The 19,755-nt window shown below is 41.2% G+C and overlaps 1 protein-coding gene across 3 annotated transcripts in view; it reads right to left on the bottom strand.

Annotated features, from left to right (window-relative positions):
* Positions 1 to 19,755, bottom strand: part of GATB (glutamyl-tRNA amidotransferase subunit B) — a 45,260-nt gene that overhangs the window by 4,204 nt on the left and 21,301 nt on the right. For 2 of the 3 annotated variants that reach the window (XM_054825278.1, XM_054825277.1), the window contains exons 6-12: positions 17,570 to 17,683; positions 16,405 to 16,489; positions 16,005 to 16,049; positions 13,796 to 13,985; positions 6,781 to 6,914; positions 6,308 to 6,386; positions 449 to 583 (exon numbers count right to left, since the gene is read on the bottom strand). In XM_054825278.1, the coding sequence (XP_054681253.1) occupies positions 449 to 583; positions 6,308 to 6,386; positions 6,781 to 6,914; positions 13,796 to 13,985; positions 16,005 to 16,049; positions 16,405 to 16,489; positions 17,570 to 17,683 (782 nt within the window). Of the gene's footprint in view, positions 1 to 448; positions 584 to 5,139; positions 5,281 to 6,307; positions 6,387 to 6,780; positions 6,915 to 13,795; positions 13,986 to 16,004; positions 16,050 to 16,404; positions 16,490 to 17,569; positions 17,684 to 19,755 lie in introns of those variants that run through there. The other variant, XM_054825279.1, reaches the window with a different exon arrangement.

The following is a 19,755-nucleotide window of genomic DNA, read 5'->3' as shown; positions in this document are numbered from 1 at the left end:
AGGGAACTTCAATCTCCAGCTTCAGAATAGTTCCACAGTGTTGCCCTAGTATCACAACAGATGACATAAAAATCAGAGTTATGTGGTTGGGTGGCCAGGTCAGGTTAATGGCAGGATAGCTGGAGAAGGCAATTGCCCCACAGTTTTGCTTTCCTGCATTAAATTTTTATGGTCTCTCAGAATGACTTAGTGCATTAGCCAGACTGGTAATTTCTTCTGCTGATCATTTTGTGTATACTTCAATTTCCAAAAAAACACTTAGTAAAATAAGAAAGGAGAAGAAAACCCTAGTAATATCTGAGCAGCAGCTTTAATGCTCCTATACTGGCTCTAGAGCTCAAATGTCAATCAAAAGGAGAAGAGGAAAAAAAAAAAAGGCCATTTTAACCCCCTTTTTAGTGCCACAGACTGCCAGAGTGCACAAGCTTCCCAGCACCATCATAATCACCTCATTTTCTTGTCCATCAATCACGGCCTGGCAGATCTGTTCAAGCTCTTTTTGATCCTGTATCAGTTCAAGTTTCTTTTCTTTAACAATTTCAAGAGGAGTCTTCCCTTCTCCCTTCCACAATTCTGCAAGCACCTGAAAATCACAGTAAGTAGCAAAGTTGGTGTCTTGACATATCAATGTTGTTTACATGCAGCATTTCAGTTACTGATCCAAGAAACCAGATTTTAGTTAAAGTGAGAGCAGATTGTCTAACCATGAACAAACCCAAGACTGAATCCTGTGCCTCGCTCAAAGAGCTCCTGTACCCTCCCTCCTTTTCTGCATCCTGCAGAAAAGCATTTTCACTCACCGCAGGTTAACGGTTTGCAACCACTGCTCTGCAGCCTCCCGCGGTACTGGGAGCTGCCCGCTGCTACCAGTGATAGTACCCTTCAAAGAAGCTTACTGAGCACAGCCCCCATCTCCGTCGCTGCACCGAGCCACCGCTCCCTCGCTGGGAGAGGGGTGCACCACAGCAGAGGTTATCACTGACTGCAAGGCTGTTCCTCAGGCAGTACTTGCGCTTGTCTTACGTTATTCACAAGAACTGCCTGTGAGCAGTAAGAAAATGCATTTCCATGAGAAATGTCTCTGCCCGGGAACTGACGATTAGCTGACTATTGTACCAAGTCCAATCCCAGGTAACTCATCCCATTACCAGTCCTCATCAGCAAGCTGTAATGAGGATACGTATGACAAAGCAGAAGAAAAATAGTGCCGAGCAGAATGAATGCAGCAGCTCCAGCCCACCTATGCATCACCTCCAAGGACTGGAATGCTGGGCGAACCCAGGCCTCTGGAATAATCACTTGTTAATGCAAGTGAGTTCTCCTACACTGCAGCAGGGCTATTGCCCTGGAATAAACTTGAGAGAAAAGAACATTTATAAAAAAACAATTTCCTTGGGCAGTCATTTTCTGTATTCCCTTTGCTCTTATTTCAGAGCTGTGGGAGGCGAGAAAGAAAACCCTTTATTAAAAAACAGCTGCTTGTGCTTCATCCTGAGCTGAAGATGTAATTGTATGTTTGGGCCATTGCTGTGTACCAATATGGAAATGGATGTCATGTCAAAATCTCAGCATTAAATACTCATTGTAGGATGAAGAAGAGGCTGGGATGGGGAGACAAGAAGGGGCATTCAAACTGCACGTTAAATAATTAGCAGGGCAGCAAGACAACTTAGGAAAAATGAAGCATGTGGGATGGTATCTGAACTACCCCATCAATTTTCTTCAGTACAAAGAATTTTCTGGTGCAAAAGACCTTCAGTTTAACAATTTTGTAGCCACAAGAGGTATTTAAGAACCACGCGTTGACACAATTCCTGCAAGAGAAGATTTGTTTGCCAGTGGTACCCAAAAGCTTTTTATGGGATCTTATCACTCTGCTGGAGACCTTGAGAGAGGGTAATGACACACAGCTGTATTGTGGCAGCTACATCTTGTTTTTTCTCCTATAAGAGAGTTAAAGGCAGATCACAACATTAAAGTTACTGATAAGCAGCCAGAGTTACAGCTGCTGTAAGTAAAGCTGTTTATGTCTAAATAAATCAGTGCAGTACATGATGTCTTCTACAAGATCTTCCTTCTAGTGCAGTACTTAAAAATCATCCTGCCAGTGCTACCTGGACTACCTCTAGAAACCACTACATCCAACAGAGATTCAACCTGCCTGCAGCTACTCACCCTTTTTGTTGCACTCCATTGCCAGCCCAGGCAGCCCCCACCCACTCCTTCCCTGAGGGACCAGGCAGGAAGCTTTCTGTCCCTGAGGCCTCCCAAGGCACCAGGGGACACTACATCGCCCCTCAGAAGGAGCCCTGTCCTCTTTGCACAGGGCAGCCCATAGCAAAACACCCTAGAGAATCTGAAGCACTGCACAAATCAGGGGCTAGACAATAAATAAGCTTTCCTGGAAAAAGGGAGATGTGATTTTTAGAACTAGTATGTATTCAAGCAGGATGCCATGGGCTGCAGGAGGATAAAATCTCCAACAAACAAAATCTACACAGCTGACCACGGCAGAGTTACCCAGGAGCAACTCATACATCAGACTGACTTAGACCAGGGGCAGGACAGCTTGACAGTCAGAGATCCAGCTCCGCTTCTCTGCTATTCCTCTGCCAAACATCTCCTGGCACTCAGAAAAGCTTGCCCGTTAGAAACCTTGAAGGCACCAGATTTTCCCTGTGACATCTGCATCATGTGTACTTTTCAATTTGGTAACAAGCATCTCCACTTAGCTAGTAGAGCAACTATGTTATCGAGGCCCTTGCTTGTTTACAGGTATGTAAGGAAAGCAGAAAGAGATGTGGCCAAGACCTGTCAAAGATGCACTTTTAAAAATGTGTTTCTCCACTTGGCAAGGAGTACGAATCTAAAGAAAGCAGTTTAAAAAATGATTTCAACTCATTTACACAAACTGCCTGCACCAGAACAGGAGGATCAAATTATGAAGTCTCCAGAGCCAAAATGAGAATCTCAGGCCTCATTTCCATTACTGAAATCTCAGTAGTTTCTACTATTGATTCTTGCCTGAGCGTGATTAGATTTTAATGATGTTCTGCTGTCTCTACCTACACAGGCATAGCAGCAAACCATTGGTCAAGATGAATTAATCAGGACTTACACGTCTGGCTGCCATGGGCATCATATCAAACATTTTGCAACTGGTGAACATGCCAGCTGACTGCTGTGCCTGAGAATGCTCCAACTAGAAACCCTGTCTGCAGTGATTTGCTGCCAAGGGTGGGAGGGAAGCAGCAGGCAGTACCACTGGAGTCAGTCCTGTGGGCATCTCTCCTTTCCAGTGATGGAAGCTCAATGTCTGGCAGTTGTCCCTCAGCCTCTGACAAAAGCGAGGGGCAGGCTGGGTCCAGTCCTCCAGATGGTATAGCCATAATTGTCAAAGCAGATGGTTCTGTTTAGGTTTGTGTACTGTACTCATTTCCCTGCTATCTACTTTAAAATTGGGGTGCCAAGTGGGTCTGCTGACGTTACTCCCATGTGGGTGACCTATGCAACTGCAAAAGCACACAAGACCTGGGGTCTGCTCTGCTCCATAACCTGCTACAGTTTCCTGCTGAACGTGTGACAAGGGTGTCCACACAGAGTTGCTCCAGTGTGGCTCTCAGCAGCAGGGGCAAGTTTCTGCTTCCCTGGCCCAGGAACCAGCCTCCTCCCACAGTGCTGTAACTCAAGGGCAAGGGCCTTTATGCCAGAGGTGTACTTGCTGCCAGCCCTGCAAACAAGGGAGGGCCAAGGCGCCATCCCGGGCATACTCCCCATCAGACTGGTTTCAACCCTGGGTGAGCAGTGCCAGCACCTCCCACTGTGGGCTTCAAAACGGTGCCTCTGAGGTGCGCCACAGCATGTGCCTGTGCAGGTCCCCTGATCCCAGACATGCTCACCCCACAGGCCTGTGCACTGGCAGAGCTGGGAGCTATTCCCCTTTCTCCCCTTTGCACAGGCACACCAGACTGAAACCGCTTTGGAGACCTCTGGAGTAAGATGCCATATTTGATGGCAAGTTGGGCGTGAGCTGTGTAATTACCTAAGTGGTAATTATGTCAGCACACAGTGCCCTTTCCTTGGCTTATGCGTCCTACCATACAATGTTCTGTGTCTATAATCAGTGCTCACAGCTTTCATCTGCCTGTGTTTTAGTACCTTATACAGCAGAGACCGAACACAAAACCTCTTAAAAAATTTACACTGTTAACAGCTTCCTGCAGCGAGCACGTATGTGTATGCATGTCTGCACGCTCACCCCGTCCAACCCTCCCACCCTTTCCCGTTGGATCTGTCTCTACCACTGCAGTTCATTCTCACCCTCCCCAAGCGCTGCAATTCATCTGCTGTTGTGTATATATAGCCCTTTCTGCCCTCGGGCCATCCAGTATCTCTGCCTACTGCTGAGAATTGTTATAAACATTTGTTATTCTTCTGACATCCAGGCGACCAAAATACTTTTCTAAATGTGGCAAGGTTTCTGCAGTTTGATAGCATCACTCAGTGATGGCAAACAGTACTGTTATTTCTCTGTGTCCAATTTCAGAACACAGAGGACAACATGCACATTACAAGGAGTTGGTAATTAAACAAGAAAAGCATCTCTGAAATTCTTGACATTTCATAACCTGTCAGAAGTGCTGGCACACAAATACATCACAAGGCAAGAAACCCCCGTAGAAGAGCTTTAGTACCCTGTCTCTACCTCCACAAGGAAGCCAAGAGTTAGACCTGAGCTCTGAAGCTTCCCTTTCAAATGCAGACACCAAACTGATGGGTGTGCCATAACCCCGCAGGCACAGAACCGCTCTAGATTCCAATGGTTTTCTTATTAATACTTTATCTCCTGTTTGAAGCTTTTACTTTTCCAATCCCAACTTTCCAAATGCACATGCCTGAAGTCAAGCACTAAATCCTTATTTATGACGCCTGTCATATGCAGCTGGCTATTCACAGAAGCAGACCAACAAGAAGACCAACTTAATTAATAACCACAAGCATCTCCAAAATAGAAAAGAACAAACCAGGAAGTTTAAGTGTTGCCAAGTAGGGTAAAGAGCCATATTTGCAATGGTTACACTTAGTTTAGAATCATCCAAAAACCGTGAACTGACTTCAGTACTATTCTAAAGTTGTACTTGGATTAAATCCATATGTGCTAGAAAGATGGACACCCACCCTGTGTATTTCAGAGTGTTAAAAGCTTGAAAGCAGACCAGGGAAGTTAAATATCTCCATTGCAAGTTAAATGTCTTCATTAACAGTTTCACTGACGAACACCTGAGAAGAAGCAGTCATCTAATGTACTTATCTAGACGATAATAATTAATCTGAAAAGACAATGCATTCTGCATACATGAGATGGCAACAATTTTAAGTGAATGACAGATTATTCCCTATCACAAAACACCTCCAAATTTTGTCTACAGACACAGCAGTCACCGTACTCATCATCATCAGTTCACCATTTTAGATACAAATCATCAAGAGCTTATTTTTCAGACTGTCCTAAGCAAGATCATATTTAAAATGAGGGAGAAACTAGCTTTACCATCAGTACTTGCTTGAGAGGTCCATGATAGGTTGCCCAGAGAGGCTGTGGATGCTCCATCCCTGGAAGTGTTTAAGACCAGGTTGGATGGGGCTTTGGGCAATGTGGTCTAGTGGAGGGTGTCCCTGCCCATGGCAGGGGGGTTGGAACTAGATCATCTCTGAGGTCCCTTCCAACCCAAACCATTCTATGATTCTATGATAGCACTTGCTCAAAGCAGCAAGGATATCAGAAAGGCCAGACCTCTCCACTTTTGACTCAGGGATACACCAAATCAGAACTCTCTCTGTGACTAAACTCAGGTGAATTATATCCTTTTCCACATGCTAATGCTTGGGAACCTAGGCCTTACTGTCCCTTAGTACCTAGTAACAGATACTCTCAGTTTAACTGGAAGTCACAGATTAGCTTCCACTGACCTTTCACTCAGGTCTGACTGGAACTGTGAAACTGAGACCTAGTGTCCAGTCTGTTCAGAAGCAGGATTTAATTGACTTCAGGTCACATTGCTTAAATCTATTTGGTTGTGTCACCTTCTAACACTAAACATGCAGATGTACCTGTAAGATTATATACACACAAGGCATTTTCATCTATTATATGTATATAGTAGATATAAAATTTATCCTTCATCAACACTCTAAATTATTTCCTTTTAAAGAAATCAATGTACTAGTACACACTGATTCTAAAATGGGAGTAAATGGAGTAAGCAGTCACAGATTCAAAGCCCAGTAAAATCAAAAAGGTACTTACCTGCTTTGCTGCTGTAGAAGAAATTTCTTTTTTTTCTAGAAGGTTCAGAAGGTCAGCCAGGAGAAAAGAACTGACTGGGCTAGGGAAAAAGGGGGCAGAAGTTACCTCAGAGAATAAGGTGAAGTAATATATCTAGGCTACTGTTGCTCGCCTGAAGGATCACAGTTTAGCATGACAAGCTAGTATTTTTCCTCATGATGCACTATATTCAACTTTGGTATTGACAGCCTGACTGTGCCTTACCATTGCCATATTCCAAAGAAGGAAGACTGATTACTACTCTTAACTACACAGTCCTCTTCTTCGCAACGTATTGGTTAACTTCATTCAGCGTGACAGTGTCAAGGCCTACGTAACAAACCTCACAGATAGTAACTAAAGCAGAAGCAAACAATGGAGTGACATGATACTGTTCATGCTACATGAGAAAAGAATCACTTTGTTTCATGTCTGTAGAAATCAAGATGCCTGACCTTTCCTTTACTGTAAGGGAATGTTGTTTCAAATAACTGAGCAGGTCATTTAGAATCCAGCCGATCACTTTCTTTGGCTTCATTTGGGTCTGTTTTACCACATTTTCAAAGAACTCTGTTAATCCGTCTTCGTTCTGTTTAAGAAAGAAGTTAAATGCATCAAAAAGATACGAGAGCGCAAACATAATTACACAATTACATTTGGAGTATAAATACTCAGTCCTAAAGTAAACTTGTTTTTGTGAATTTATTGCAAAGTCACAAGACTTTGGAGTAATTTTATTAACATAACAGCAAACGCTATTATGTCCAGAATAGGTACATACAGCTCATCTGCCAATAAACAAGCAATCTTTTTTCTCTTAACTCCTCCCTAAAATTGGCATTTGGGGAGAACCTTTCTCATCTTCTCACATGTTTTAAGTATGTATATTACTAGAAAATCTAATGCTGCCATCTAACAGGCTATCATGCTACCTTTTACCAAGAAGAATTTTTTCCTGAAACTATCTACAGCTATTTCACTCTTGATCTTGCAATGACTTCTATTTATTTTGGATTGAAGGAATAAGTTTAGCTTGCATTCATCCTTCAATGATATGGAAAGGTCATGCTGTAAGAAGCAGGGTTTTATTTTTCTAGTTTCTTCAGAGAAGCTATGTAAGCTTTTCCACAGCACCCTAAAAGCTCAGAAGGTATGACAGTCGGGGATTCAATTTATAGCCTAAGTGAAATCTGAGATTGTTTTTAGAAGAACAGATACTGCACAGTCTGTTGAATGCTGTGCTGTTTGTCATCAAGGCATTGATGGATCTTTAACTGTAGCAGAGAACTCATTAGGTCGACTGAAGGCTGAAGAGCTATTAAGTGGTAGCTCCTACCTTTTCAAGGAGGAATCCAAATCCAGTGTGCCACTGGACTTCTGCAGTGTGTGGCATAAACACACAGGAGGACAAGCCAGCTCTCAGCAGTTGAGAGGCAGCAGTTTAGAGACAGCCAAGGAGCTATTCTAAGTATACTGTCATCACGGCAAAAACATTTCCCAAGCACATCTTGATTGCAGCCAGATCTCTGGTTCCAAGCAAAAAGAGTGCAGGTACACACTAAACCAAAGCCTGACTTTTCCACTGAAACACAACCCATCAAAACAATCTCATTTGCCCTAGTTTTTAAAGGCAATTTATCACCATAGCAATACAGAATTTTAGACTTTCCTCCTCAAAACTTTCACAACACAAACTTCCAACAGCTCTAGATACCACATTTTTCATTGGTAATGATGTATGGCTTTTGAGAAGACTACTGCTCTCTGTGAAACAGAACAAAATGTACTTAGATTAATGGTTGATATGCTGTAAAACCGGTGTGACAAAAATCAGACCTGTCCCCTCTACCTTGAGTTCTCAGCCTAGGCAAGCCAGTGAGGACTTTTGTGAACCAAGGTACACCTTGTAAGTGCTCCTAGTTATCTATCTAATACACACAGCTATAATTCCCTTCTTTTCAGTGTTCTTAGAAATTTAACTAGCAGTTAATTTGTAATCAAATTATGTAAAATCTAAGGCTAAATAGACTAGAGGAACAAATTTGGCTTAAAAAAAAAACAGTAAAGGCATGGCATGATTACCAGAGTACAGTAAACTTGATTAAAAACTGTGTGTGTGTGTTAAGTGGAATTACTAAAACGATGCATTACTAAATACTGTACTCTTTCTAATTCACCTCAGGATTCAATAGCACAAACACACACTGATTATTTAAACAGCGGGTTCCCTTCCACAAAAACACCTGTCCAATTTAGGGAGGAAAAAGTGAGCACGTATAAATGCTGGTTTCTTTACACATGCTGCAGAAGGTTTTACAAACACTCCAGGCAGAGTAGGTCTAGCTATAACATTATGCACACAAAAACAATGTCTGCGGATGCCACATGGCTGAACGCAGGCTACAAAACTCTGACACACGATGTCCAACACTTTCATCATGTACAGGCTAGAGAGCGCATTTCTAGCAGTGGGCACATTCAGATTTCTGGATACCAACAGCCTGGCTGGAGCTACAGCTCTGACCCTCCTGCCAGACTTTTGAAAAATCAAGGACAAACATACCCAGCCTTCACATTTTAATCAGATGATTTCCAGGCAGCAAGAGAAGAAAAGCCTAGGAATACTCAGACAGACTTACATATGCTACCAGGTACTGAACCCCATATTCACAACTTGTGCACATAAAACCAGACATATTCCCCAAAATTCCTTTCCATTTCATTTTAGGTTTTTTTAAGTGACTGTCATTTTCTGCAGCCAAAGAGTAGGAAAACCCAGCAATGCTAGACTGAAATGAATAAGGCAGAATGTCAAAACATCAAAATGACTGACAGAAATGAAACATTTCCCTTATTTTCTTGCCATATTAGAAAAATGCAGACATAACTTGATTAGTTTTAATTTCTAGATACTGTACTACTTGAACTTGACTTTAATTTGTTCTGTGTTTTCATCAACTTTCTTCAAGCCAAATTCACTCCAACTACCAACACACACACATATCTGTCCCATGCGATAGATGTGAGCGAAAAACCACTGCATGCTCTAACATGCTGGTTTACAGGAATGCTAATTGACTGTCGTCACTTAATTCTGAATAACATATTTGTCACGGTTTAACCCCAGCCGGTAAGCAAGCACCACGCAGCTGCTCACTCACCTTTCCCCATCAGAGGGATGAGGAGGAGAATGGAAAAAAACCTTGTGGATTGAGATAAAGACAGTTTGTTATTGTTAATAAAAAATATAAAACAAGTGATACACAAATGCAATTGCTCACCACCTGCGGAAAAATAGCCCTGATGCCCAGTCTGTTTCCGAGCAGTGATCCCACCTCCCGGCTTGCTTCCCCTGTTATATAGGGAGCATGACGTTCCATGGCAGGGAATATCCCTCTGGCCAGTCTGGGCCAGCTGTCCTGGCTGTGCTCTCCCAGCTTCTTGTGCACCTGGCAGGGCCTGAGAAGCTGAAAAGTCCTTGACTTAGTGTAGGGACTACAACTACCTAGCAACAACTAAAACCAACATTATCCTCATCCTAAATTCAAAACACAGCACTATATCAGCTGCTAGAAAGAAAACTAACTCTATCCCAGCTGAAACCAGGATAGTATTTTAATCTTCATAGAAGGAAACCCAGAAATCTGGAATCGCAGCACCGTGTTTGTGATCCAGGCCCACTCGGTGCTCCTATTACACACCAAATATGCTGTAACTCACTCATTAGTCTCACTGGCATGAAATTGACATACCCATACTCCAAGCAGATGCAAATTTCTTTCTTAAACATGGTTTAAAATGATCGTTTAATAGTACTGAGATGCCAAAAAACCCCTAGTGGTGGACTTATTTCACATGCTTTTTAAACAAGTTTAAAACAATACATTATTTTACAAAATACCATGCGTACAATCTTTAGGGACGTTGGGTCTGTAACGCAAACTTATGCTTTTAAAGACCAATAACGTTTCCCAAAGAAGTGAATAAGAAAACTACATCAATGTTCACAAATAAAATGTCATTTTCTGCTGTCTTATTCCCATTTTCACCATCACAGCTCCCACCATAGCCAACTGTGAGGTAACAACTGCTGCGAAAATGTGCAAGATTGTCAGGGGAGAAAAACCCAGAAAAATCTAGTCTATTAAAGCTAGATTTAATATCTGCTAGATATTAAAGCAGACACGCAGAGCAGTCAAAGAAAGTTCAAAGTTTTTCCTACAGCTTTGTATAAAATGATTTAAGTTCTAAAAATAAGCAGAAATTCACCTGCACACCAATGTGTATGAGGACGGTATGTCAGAACAAAATGGTCAAAACCAACTTCTACAGCATCCCATTTTTGACTGTTCGAAGGATTCACCAATGTAATTGTTCTACCAAAGCAATAAGCCAAAGCCCAAGTGGAAGGGCCACTTGTATCTGAGTAAGCAGAGGAAAAGTAAATGCACGGGAAGACTTGAAATTCAGATGAGAAAAGTGATCAGAGTGTTTTTTTCTAATGCTGTACTGTGACAACTGATCTATTTTTTGGTTGGACCTCGCTGGACTTCAGCATGCTTTTTGAAAACAAAATGTCACATTGATGTCTACGTCAATAGATGTTACTCACTGACTCAACAGGAAGCAAGGCAAAAATACTATAATACCGTAACTGGCAAAATTGTCAGAGATCCTTCTTGACTGAAGTATTTGCCAGCCTACCAGTTTACACAGTGAAGTAGAAATTGCATGCAATTTATACAAAACTGTAAAAAATATAGCAGTTTACACTTAAGAAATTTCAGATATAAAGATATTAATAGGTAACGCTTTTCTTCCATTTCAGTACATCTTGTAATTAAGCAAAGCAGGAGTCTCAGATTCTCAATACTGCAGTATGTACAAGCAGCTATTGTATATGAGAATAAAGCCCACGAAGCAAGCTTGGAAACTAACTTGCATGCTGAAGTATGGTATTGTTTTATTGTAACTTTGGTGCATAATGTTTTCTCTAACAAGTTGGTGCAGAACAGAGGTTTTGCATTTTAGAGTCATCCCTCTACCACTGCCATTTATTTAATGAGCACTCCTGGGCGCTCTAACCTGAAAGAATGCTCATTAGATTTGTGCATCTGGCCCTATCAGCAATCTTCTGCAACTTCTGATGTAAGCTTAACACAGCAACAGACATACCGTTTTCAGATGAATTAAGGTTAACTAGTCTCCCAGTGAACAGGCAAGCAACTTTTATGGAGAGTATACATGCTGACATTCTAATTCACAATAAAAGAAGACCTGCAATGAAGAACACGTTCACTTCATGCATTCAAATGGATGCATTATCTTATTACAAGCTGAATCCCAAATTTCAGCTTGGAGCTTATTAATTGTCTTATACGTTGCAAAAAGGAAAAAAGTTAAAAGAGAAAAAGCAAAGGCAACAGTGGATTTCAGAGAACAGCTGGAAAGAAAGGACAGTTGATGAGGCAAATATATAGGTCTAGTTGATAGAGACAGCAGAAACCACACAGCAGAAGCCGTCAATACTGGCAAAATTGAAATGCGCAAGAAGTAGGCTGATGCCAAGTTGAAAGGAGTGGCTGTACTGGGCCTGGCTGGGATGGAGTTTATTTTCTTAAGAGGGTGCTGTGTTTTGGATTTGTGAATGAAGCAGTGCTGACAGCACACCGGTGTTTTGGCTACTGCTGAGTGGTACTTCCACTTTTTCCCACTCTGCCCCCCACAGCGAGTAGGCCAAGGGCAGGTATGAAGCTCGGCAGGGACACAACCTGGACAGCTAACCCAAACTGACCAAGGGGATATTCCATGCCATATTTTTCCTGCTCGAAAAGGAAAACTGAGGGAAGGGGATTTTGGGGGAGATAGTCTTTGTCATTGGCTGGAGGCTGGTTGGGCATCAGTCTACTTGTGTGAAGTGGTGTGCTTGCATTTGCATCACTTTTGGGTTTTTCCCTTCCTCTTTCCTTCACTTATTTAAGTGAAAATTATCTCAAAACATGAGTTTTCTTGCTTTTGCTCTTCGTATTCTCTTCCCTGTCACACCAGTGGGGGGAATGAGCAAGCAGCTGTGGTTCTTAGCAGCTAGCCAGGGTCAATCCACTACAAAGGGGGAGAAGAAGAAAAAAAGGTCCTGAACTCTTTTTCTCTGACTTATCTACCCTTCTGAGCTCTATTTATTTTAATATGTGAGAAATATGATCATGTGAAAAATGCATGCATGGACAGGAATACCGACTGTGAAATCACATTTTGCAACTTATACAATGAAATAGAAAGGTAAGAACTACTGACACCTCTCCATGGTATCACTGCAGCCTCATGACTTTGATGAGACTTGTAACTCACCTGCCCACCAAAGAGGAAAAGATCTGCAATTCACTAAAATGGCACACCGCCACAAAAGCAGTTTTCCTAACAGCTTTCTTCATAAGAAAGAACTTTTTTTTTTTTCTGTAGAACCAGCTTCTGTACAAGTGTATTCAGTTACAGACACACAAAGGAGGGTTATTAGGTAGTTAAGTTAGGTGCACTGCTCTCCCTCCATTTATAGTCAAGGGAAAGGAACTCCTCCAGAGGACAATTTAAGGTACTTATGGTTCTGCTCTCAGTCTTATTCTAAAGAAGTCCTTTTCCTTCTGTCTCCACTAATCAGAGGTAACCAGCAGGACACTGTCTTAGCTTAGCTGCCTACATGAAATGTCTGATCTCGGGTGGGTATACTAACACTCCCCCCTCATTGAGTTATCACTGGCAAACAGAGATGATGCAGTTTGTATTTAAGAAGCTCAAAGTCCTTTAGAATAATTTCAGAAGTTATGAGATTTCTCTGTCACTTCCTTATTTATATCCATATTTGCCACGTCCTTTCCTTTCTCATCCCCTCTTCTGAACCTATCCCTGGTAAATTGCATTGTGAGGTCAAAGCTGATGTTATACAGCCATTTTGTGTATGTACCTAAGAATAAGTCTGGGTTTTTTTCGAAATAATGTGGAAGCCACATCAACAGGCATGTAAGCTGAAAGACTTAAACTTTGGGTTTTGCATCTGCAGTCAGGAAAACACATCTATTAATTTCTTAAATACTGACAATGTGCCCAGCCTTGTACCAGACCCAAAGACAAGAAAAGCAGGCACTTGCAGGCAAGGATTTGTCAGCAGAAAGTTGTACATTTGTTGCAGTCAGTCACAGGTGCATCCATGTGTAGACAGACTAGATCAATATTAAATAATAGTTATCTGACTGCACCTTGCATGAGAAACACTTCTAGGCGAACTGTGTATGGTTTCTTTTCCCCACCATTCTATGGATATGGCTCCAAGGTACAAAGTATGCATTGGACATATTTCCAACTAAAAAACATCCATGAGAACTGACAGCTGGTTAATATGACATTTGTAAATCTTTTCAAAAACCGTGCAACTTTGAAGTTTCTAGGCTTATTTTAGCACTTGATCAATAGACGTACCAATAAGGTGAAGCTGTGTTCAGGAAGAATCCCATACCGTTCAACGAGCTTTGCTCTCTTCACACTGGGGAGGTCAGGAAGCCTCTCATGAATCAAATCAATATTTACCACTTGCTGATGGTTCATATTAGCTGGCAAAGATTTTGCATCATACAGAATCAATGGAGGAAGGTTTGGCTCTGGCATAAACCTAGTAAAAATTAAGAAAAACTCCTTTATAATTATTTTCAGTCAGAAGCTAAACGACAAAGAATAATTTATATCACAAGTTTACACTAACCTGGAAATTGTATTATATTTCAACTAAACAAAATATAAAACATTCATGACTTGGTGTATCACTGTTAAGCAGTAAAAGATCAACCCTGAACTGCTGCAAAGCCTCTATTTTCTTTGAGTATTTGTTACTGGTTGCCAAAGAGCTGATGATAGAAAATGGGTAATTAACACTTCTGCAGCCAAAATAATAATAATAAAAACCCCAATAAAACCAGTAAGAATAGAAATGAAAACAACCCACTCCTTTTGGCATCAAGAATGAATTGTGGATCTGGGCAAAAATAGGAGTGGATCGGCAGGGAAAAACCCAGATTGACAGCCAACTGCCAGGAGTGATCTGGGCAGGTTGTAACCTTTTCCAAACTAACTTCAAAAATCTTGATGAAATCTCATGCTGTGCTAAAAGCAAAGTTACTGTGCTCAGCAGGGTGCCATCACAGAACAAAAGGCTCCCTTAAAGAGAAGGCCAATTCAAACCACTCGAATAACTGTGATTGAAGCAGAAACCTAACTTTTACATGATCAAATGAGGGGTTCAAAAATATCAGAATAAAGGACATCGGGCACCCCCTACATTTACTATAATAATTTCTATTTCAAATCTGCCTAAACATAGATTTTAAGTTTAATGTATAACGTGCAGCAGTAAGTTACAAAAAAAAAATCTGAAAAACAGTTTAATACTGATCATAATCTTAGCAACAGTAATAATCTCTCTGGTCTTTATTTGAAGTATCTTAGACTTGCCAGTTTTGCCTAGGTTTTCATGCATTTTCTTTTGCATTTGTTCAAATTAGTCTTGTTAAATAAGCCTTATGCCAGCCCCTACCATAATGAATTCACAAAATGATCACTGCCTTTTCTGCTGCATTTCTACAAACAATAATGTAAAAAGCAGATTTAAGTTTAAAGTTTGTGGTTACTTTCAAAATCCTTGCTCTGCTCTGGTAAGATCAGTGGTAGAATATATGTAAATCTAAGAGGAACACAGATATGGCAAAGCTAAGAGGCTCTGAAAGTCTCTCCCAGCTGGGGAGTGAACTCTGGGAGTAACAGAAAGACCGTCTCTGGGAAGCAAAGCTAGGGAACTACTGGGAGGATCAGTACTAAAACGGCCCTAACCAGGGAAGGAGGCAGGCAGGCACAGAACAGGGGAAGGGGTGCCCAGAGCAATCAGCAGTCACTGAACTGCATCACTCTTCCCCATCCCATGCAGACACCAGTGTGATTACCTCCCATGCTAGGGCACTAAGCAGCCGTGCTGTTGCTTTGCACTTCTTCCCAGCAGCACTGCTTCCCAACGGTACCCATGCCTCATCCCCTTGCCCTCTGGCTAAATCCTTCTTGGGTGGCTGTTCATGGTTTGATCGCTGTCATCTCACACTGATGGAAGGCAAGAAGTACTTAGCAAGGTAACATCTTCATTAGGGCTACAAAGATCATAAGGTAGAAACCTGTGTATGAATGCTGACACCTTTCAATAGTAGGTAGGATTTTCAAACAGTGATTGTGATCTATGATCACAGAATGTAGGGATGCTATCTGAAAAACATTTCCCTCAGTATTTTCTTAAAGCGGGAACAATGCTTAACTCAGAATATTCTTACATTTTATGTCTGGTATTCTTAAGAATACATGTGTACTAGCCACAGAGTAAACCTTCAACTTACCCACTGTGAGCTAAGGTACTCCAGTTTAGTTTTTGGGAAAGGTCTATGGGTTTTAGCAGAGATGAGACACAGTTCTAGATCTAAACTGCTCAGACTCGCACAGATTTTGATAGGTCTCTCCCTTTCCAGTGGAAGGTAAACTTCCAATACATACTGACTATACTGACTAGCTTTGTATGCTCATTACACTGACTACACTTAAGAAATGAAATAAATTCTTAGTTCTTGAAATGTCAATTTCATTTAAAAAAAAAAAATACCGATAATCCTGTTTTCCTTCTTTGTCTCTCATTGGTACAGTGCACCTAAAATAAAAACAAAACCAGTAAGAATTAGTTTTACGGCAAAAACACAAAACAAAAAACTTTGCCCCATGAAGATCAGGAGAGCTTCTTAAGGCCGCTTCAAAGAATGCCTGTATGTAAGAGGGCAGTCATTTTCACAGAGAGACTGCTTGATATAGCACACAATCTGTTATGAAAAAGCCTCAACTTTAAGAATAAACTACTACCTGTGAGGAGACTATGCTTGTGAACATCAGCTTTAGAAGACAGAAGTTGAGCAATATTACATTACCTGGTAGTGTCCTGACCATGGCACTAGGTATCCCTGACAATCTAAAGCTGCTATTCCTGATGTTCCTCCGAAATAAAAACTCACCCAAGCTTGGAATCAAAGGCTCTTGTTTCATTCAGAATTGTTCCTCCACTTTCAAGTTCTTCAATTTGCCTCTGTATTTCGTAGTCTGACAGAAACAAAAGAAAAAAGACTGTTTGTTATACTGCACTATTAGCTTTTGTACACTCCACTATTTCATTTTTCACAGCTATGCAATAATGGCATAGTCTGTGGTTTTAATCATAATGAAATAAACAGCAGTAGTTACAGCCAGAATTATCAATCACTGCCTCTCTCTCCAGCACTGTTTCTTTCTTTGCATGTTTTCCTCATCTTCTTTCATTCCCTTTAAATAGAAAACATTTTCTCCCAGGCACTGCAGCCAAGCCATACATTCCTAGTGACCTTCCTATCACCCAGTTGAGTTTTCTTTTGGAGATGTAATAATCATCCTTTCTTGCTCATACCCAAGCCACATCTGAACTTCATACACACCACCTACCGTACTGAATGGAAAGCAATCATCTACATTAGAGAACACAGCTACTGCTAACATATTTCAGTACTAAACATGCTAGGCATTGAATCATCTGCTTTATTCTTTTTGCAGAGGGTTACTCTGCAAGAAAATGGCAGGCTAACACGGCTGCTATCCTCACAGCACCCCATACTAAGATTTATTCTATCAGGGAGCAGCAAGAGTGGGGCTGCTCCACAAGGGGGGACAAACCAGGAGCTGAGGGTCACCACAGCACAGGCAGTGCCCTCACTGCCCAGTGCAGTCTCACTGGTCTGAACAGCATGGGCAGAGAGGCACGTGCTATTAACAGGGCCCGCTGACAGTTTCAGCCAAAGTGAGGGGATAAGTTGGGTCCAAGGTCTATCCAGGGAGTTCAGTCAGAAGCAGGAGGAGGTAAGTCCAGAGACACGACTGGGAACAAGACTACAGAACAGGTCCAAGGTCCATCATCAGGAGACAGGACTGAAAACTGGCACATCTGTGATGTAGCTCAGGCAAAGTCTGAAGGCCCCAGCCCGAGCTTAAAGGGGACTTCTGGATCCGTGGGCAAGATGCGTGGATGGGACATCCAGACAAAGGTAGTCAGGGCATTTAAGGCCAATTACTGCAATCGACAGCCTGACATATTTCATTTATAGACACATTAAATACCTACAATGCTCCTGTAATGAAGCAACCATCACTTACCTACTGCTTTTGCCAGGAATCGTATGCTATTGATATTCTTCACTTCAGTCCTCACTCCATAAGGCTCTCCAGGGTGATGCACAGAGACATTGGCATCCACTCTCAGCTGACCCTCTGTAAAAGGAAACTTCATCAACAGAATAGTCTGCCCTGTAAACTAGAGTAAAAACCTTAACATGCAGTTTATTAATGCATGACATGTGCAGAGAATTAATAGCAGACTTCCATATGTTCAGAAAGGAGTAACAACCACCTCATTATAGTGTTCTGTTTGTGATTCCATCTCAAGACTCTGCCTCCAATCATTCAAAATTTTCTGAGAATACTACTTTTTAAAAAAAAAAAAAATACTGCTCATAATTCCTCTCAGAGAAAACTGCATAGTGCAGTGCAGCACAGATCCTCTAAGCCACATCATGAAAAAAGCTTCTGATTCACAGCTCTTAAATAAGGGGCAGAATTAGACAAGCAATTTAAAGTAGTGGATTGTGAGCATCCATTCCTCTAAAAACAGCATCAGAATATCTTTTGGAATTGCAATTTGATGGATATGTACTACTCTAGCATAGAACACAAGAACTTACAGTTATGTTGAACAGATTTACTAAGGCGTTCTTGGAAATTTACAGCTCAAGGACAAAATGTGAGAAGTAGTGGATTTTTTTGTAATTTTCCTCCTCTCCTTCAAGAAACTGCAATCTCCCACCCTGCCCCGAATTTCCCTGGCTGCCAAAAACACAAACTGAATACAAAGTCATATATAAAAGCATCCTGCATTTTTAGTCTAAAATGGAATAATGTCCTTAGAGATCTTTAATGACTCAACCACAAGTATCTCGTAATTGTATCTTTGTAAGTTTTGTCCCTCTAAAGACATCCCTTCTGAGAAGAAAAGGCTTGCCACAGTTATTCAACTGTGGGAATAAACAAACAGGAGAGGTTGTACTAAAAAGAAACATAATTTTTTCCCATATTACACTGTGAACATCTGTAGCCTTCCTCTTTGTTGTTTTTTTTCTTTTTTAAATTTTGATTTCAAATACAGATAAAAAGAAACAAATACTTACTGTTTAGATACAGTAGCATTATTAAAGAGAAAGCAAATTAGCTCAGAGTTAAACCTGTGAAGATATCTACAGCTTCAGAATCCATTCCGGTCAATAGATGTAAATTGACTAGAGAGGCCTTGGTACACTTTGTAAAAGTAGGCTGGATGACAGTGCACTAATTTCCTCTGTCTTCATAGAGTCTTGCCAGACATGCAAATGAAGGACAAAGGTGCTGGAACAACCCAACATCTCTTTCAAGAGAAGTGTTTTGCATGTGCTCCCTCTTTGGGGTGAAATGAGTACTTGTTCCAAAAGAGGAATAGTCTTGTCCTGCCCTTGCTTCATTTTGAGACATGACCTGCTTCTACTTGGATGTAGGTGTCAATGTGACAAGACAATGAAGTTAATCGGGCATAAGTGAAAGGAGAGCCAGTCCCCAAATGTTCTTAAAAAAGCTTTTTATCCTTTAAGCCCACTTTAAGACCAGCTTCTTTTCCTTTCACTTCGCAATTAAATCATCTTTTCATCTATTTGTTGTTAATGAAGTAACATCTGATAAAACCAGGCACTTGTCTTCACTGAACACACAAGTAGAATGAACGCAAAATATGAGAATGTAAAGCCCTTATTTGAAAGAAAGTAATTATGATGAGGGAAAACCACAGTAGAAAGCCCCTAAAAACACCACCTTGACAAAAAAAATCCAAATCCTTTTAAAGCCAACTACACTGGAGGAAAAATATTCCCACCACTGGAATTCTCCTCTAAAGTCAGAAATCTCACTGTGATAAAAGATAACAGTGCAATTCCAAGGACAACCTGGGGCCAAATTCAGTAGCGATAAATGATGGTATATATGCGCGTCCATGAAGGCCTTTGAAGAAGCATGCTAACTGGCTGCCTAATATTAACAACTGTGCCCCATTTGACATGTAACGCTAGCGTGAGAAAAGATTCAGACACATATATACAATGTCTAACAATTATTATTTCCCCCACATTAAATTAGATTTGCATCACTAGCCAACATTTATTGGATCCCATTTATCGGGTGATACATGGACCACTCTGACTCAGTTCTCTAAGAGATACATCCACTTATATTACAGACAGAATTTGTTGCCAGAACAGTGAGGC

Source organism: Grus americana, chromosome 4, assembly GCF_028858705.1.
Source record: "Grus americana isolate bGruAme1 chromosome 4, bGruAme1.mat, whole genome shotgun sequence".
Lineage (NCBI taxonomy): Eukaryota > Metazoa > Chordata > Aves > Gruiformes > Gruidae > Grus > Grus americana.
The sequence above is the reverse complement of the archived record's forward strand: the minus strand, read 5'-3'. Positions and strand labels throughout refer to the sequence as shown.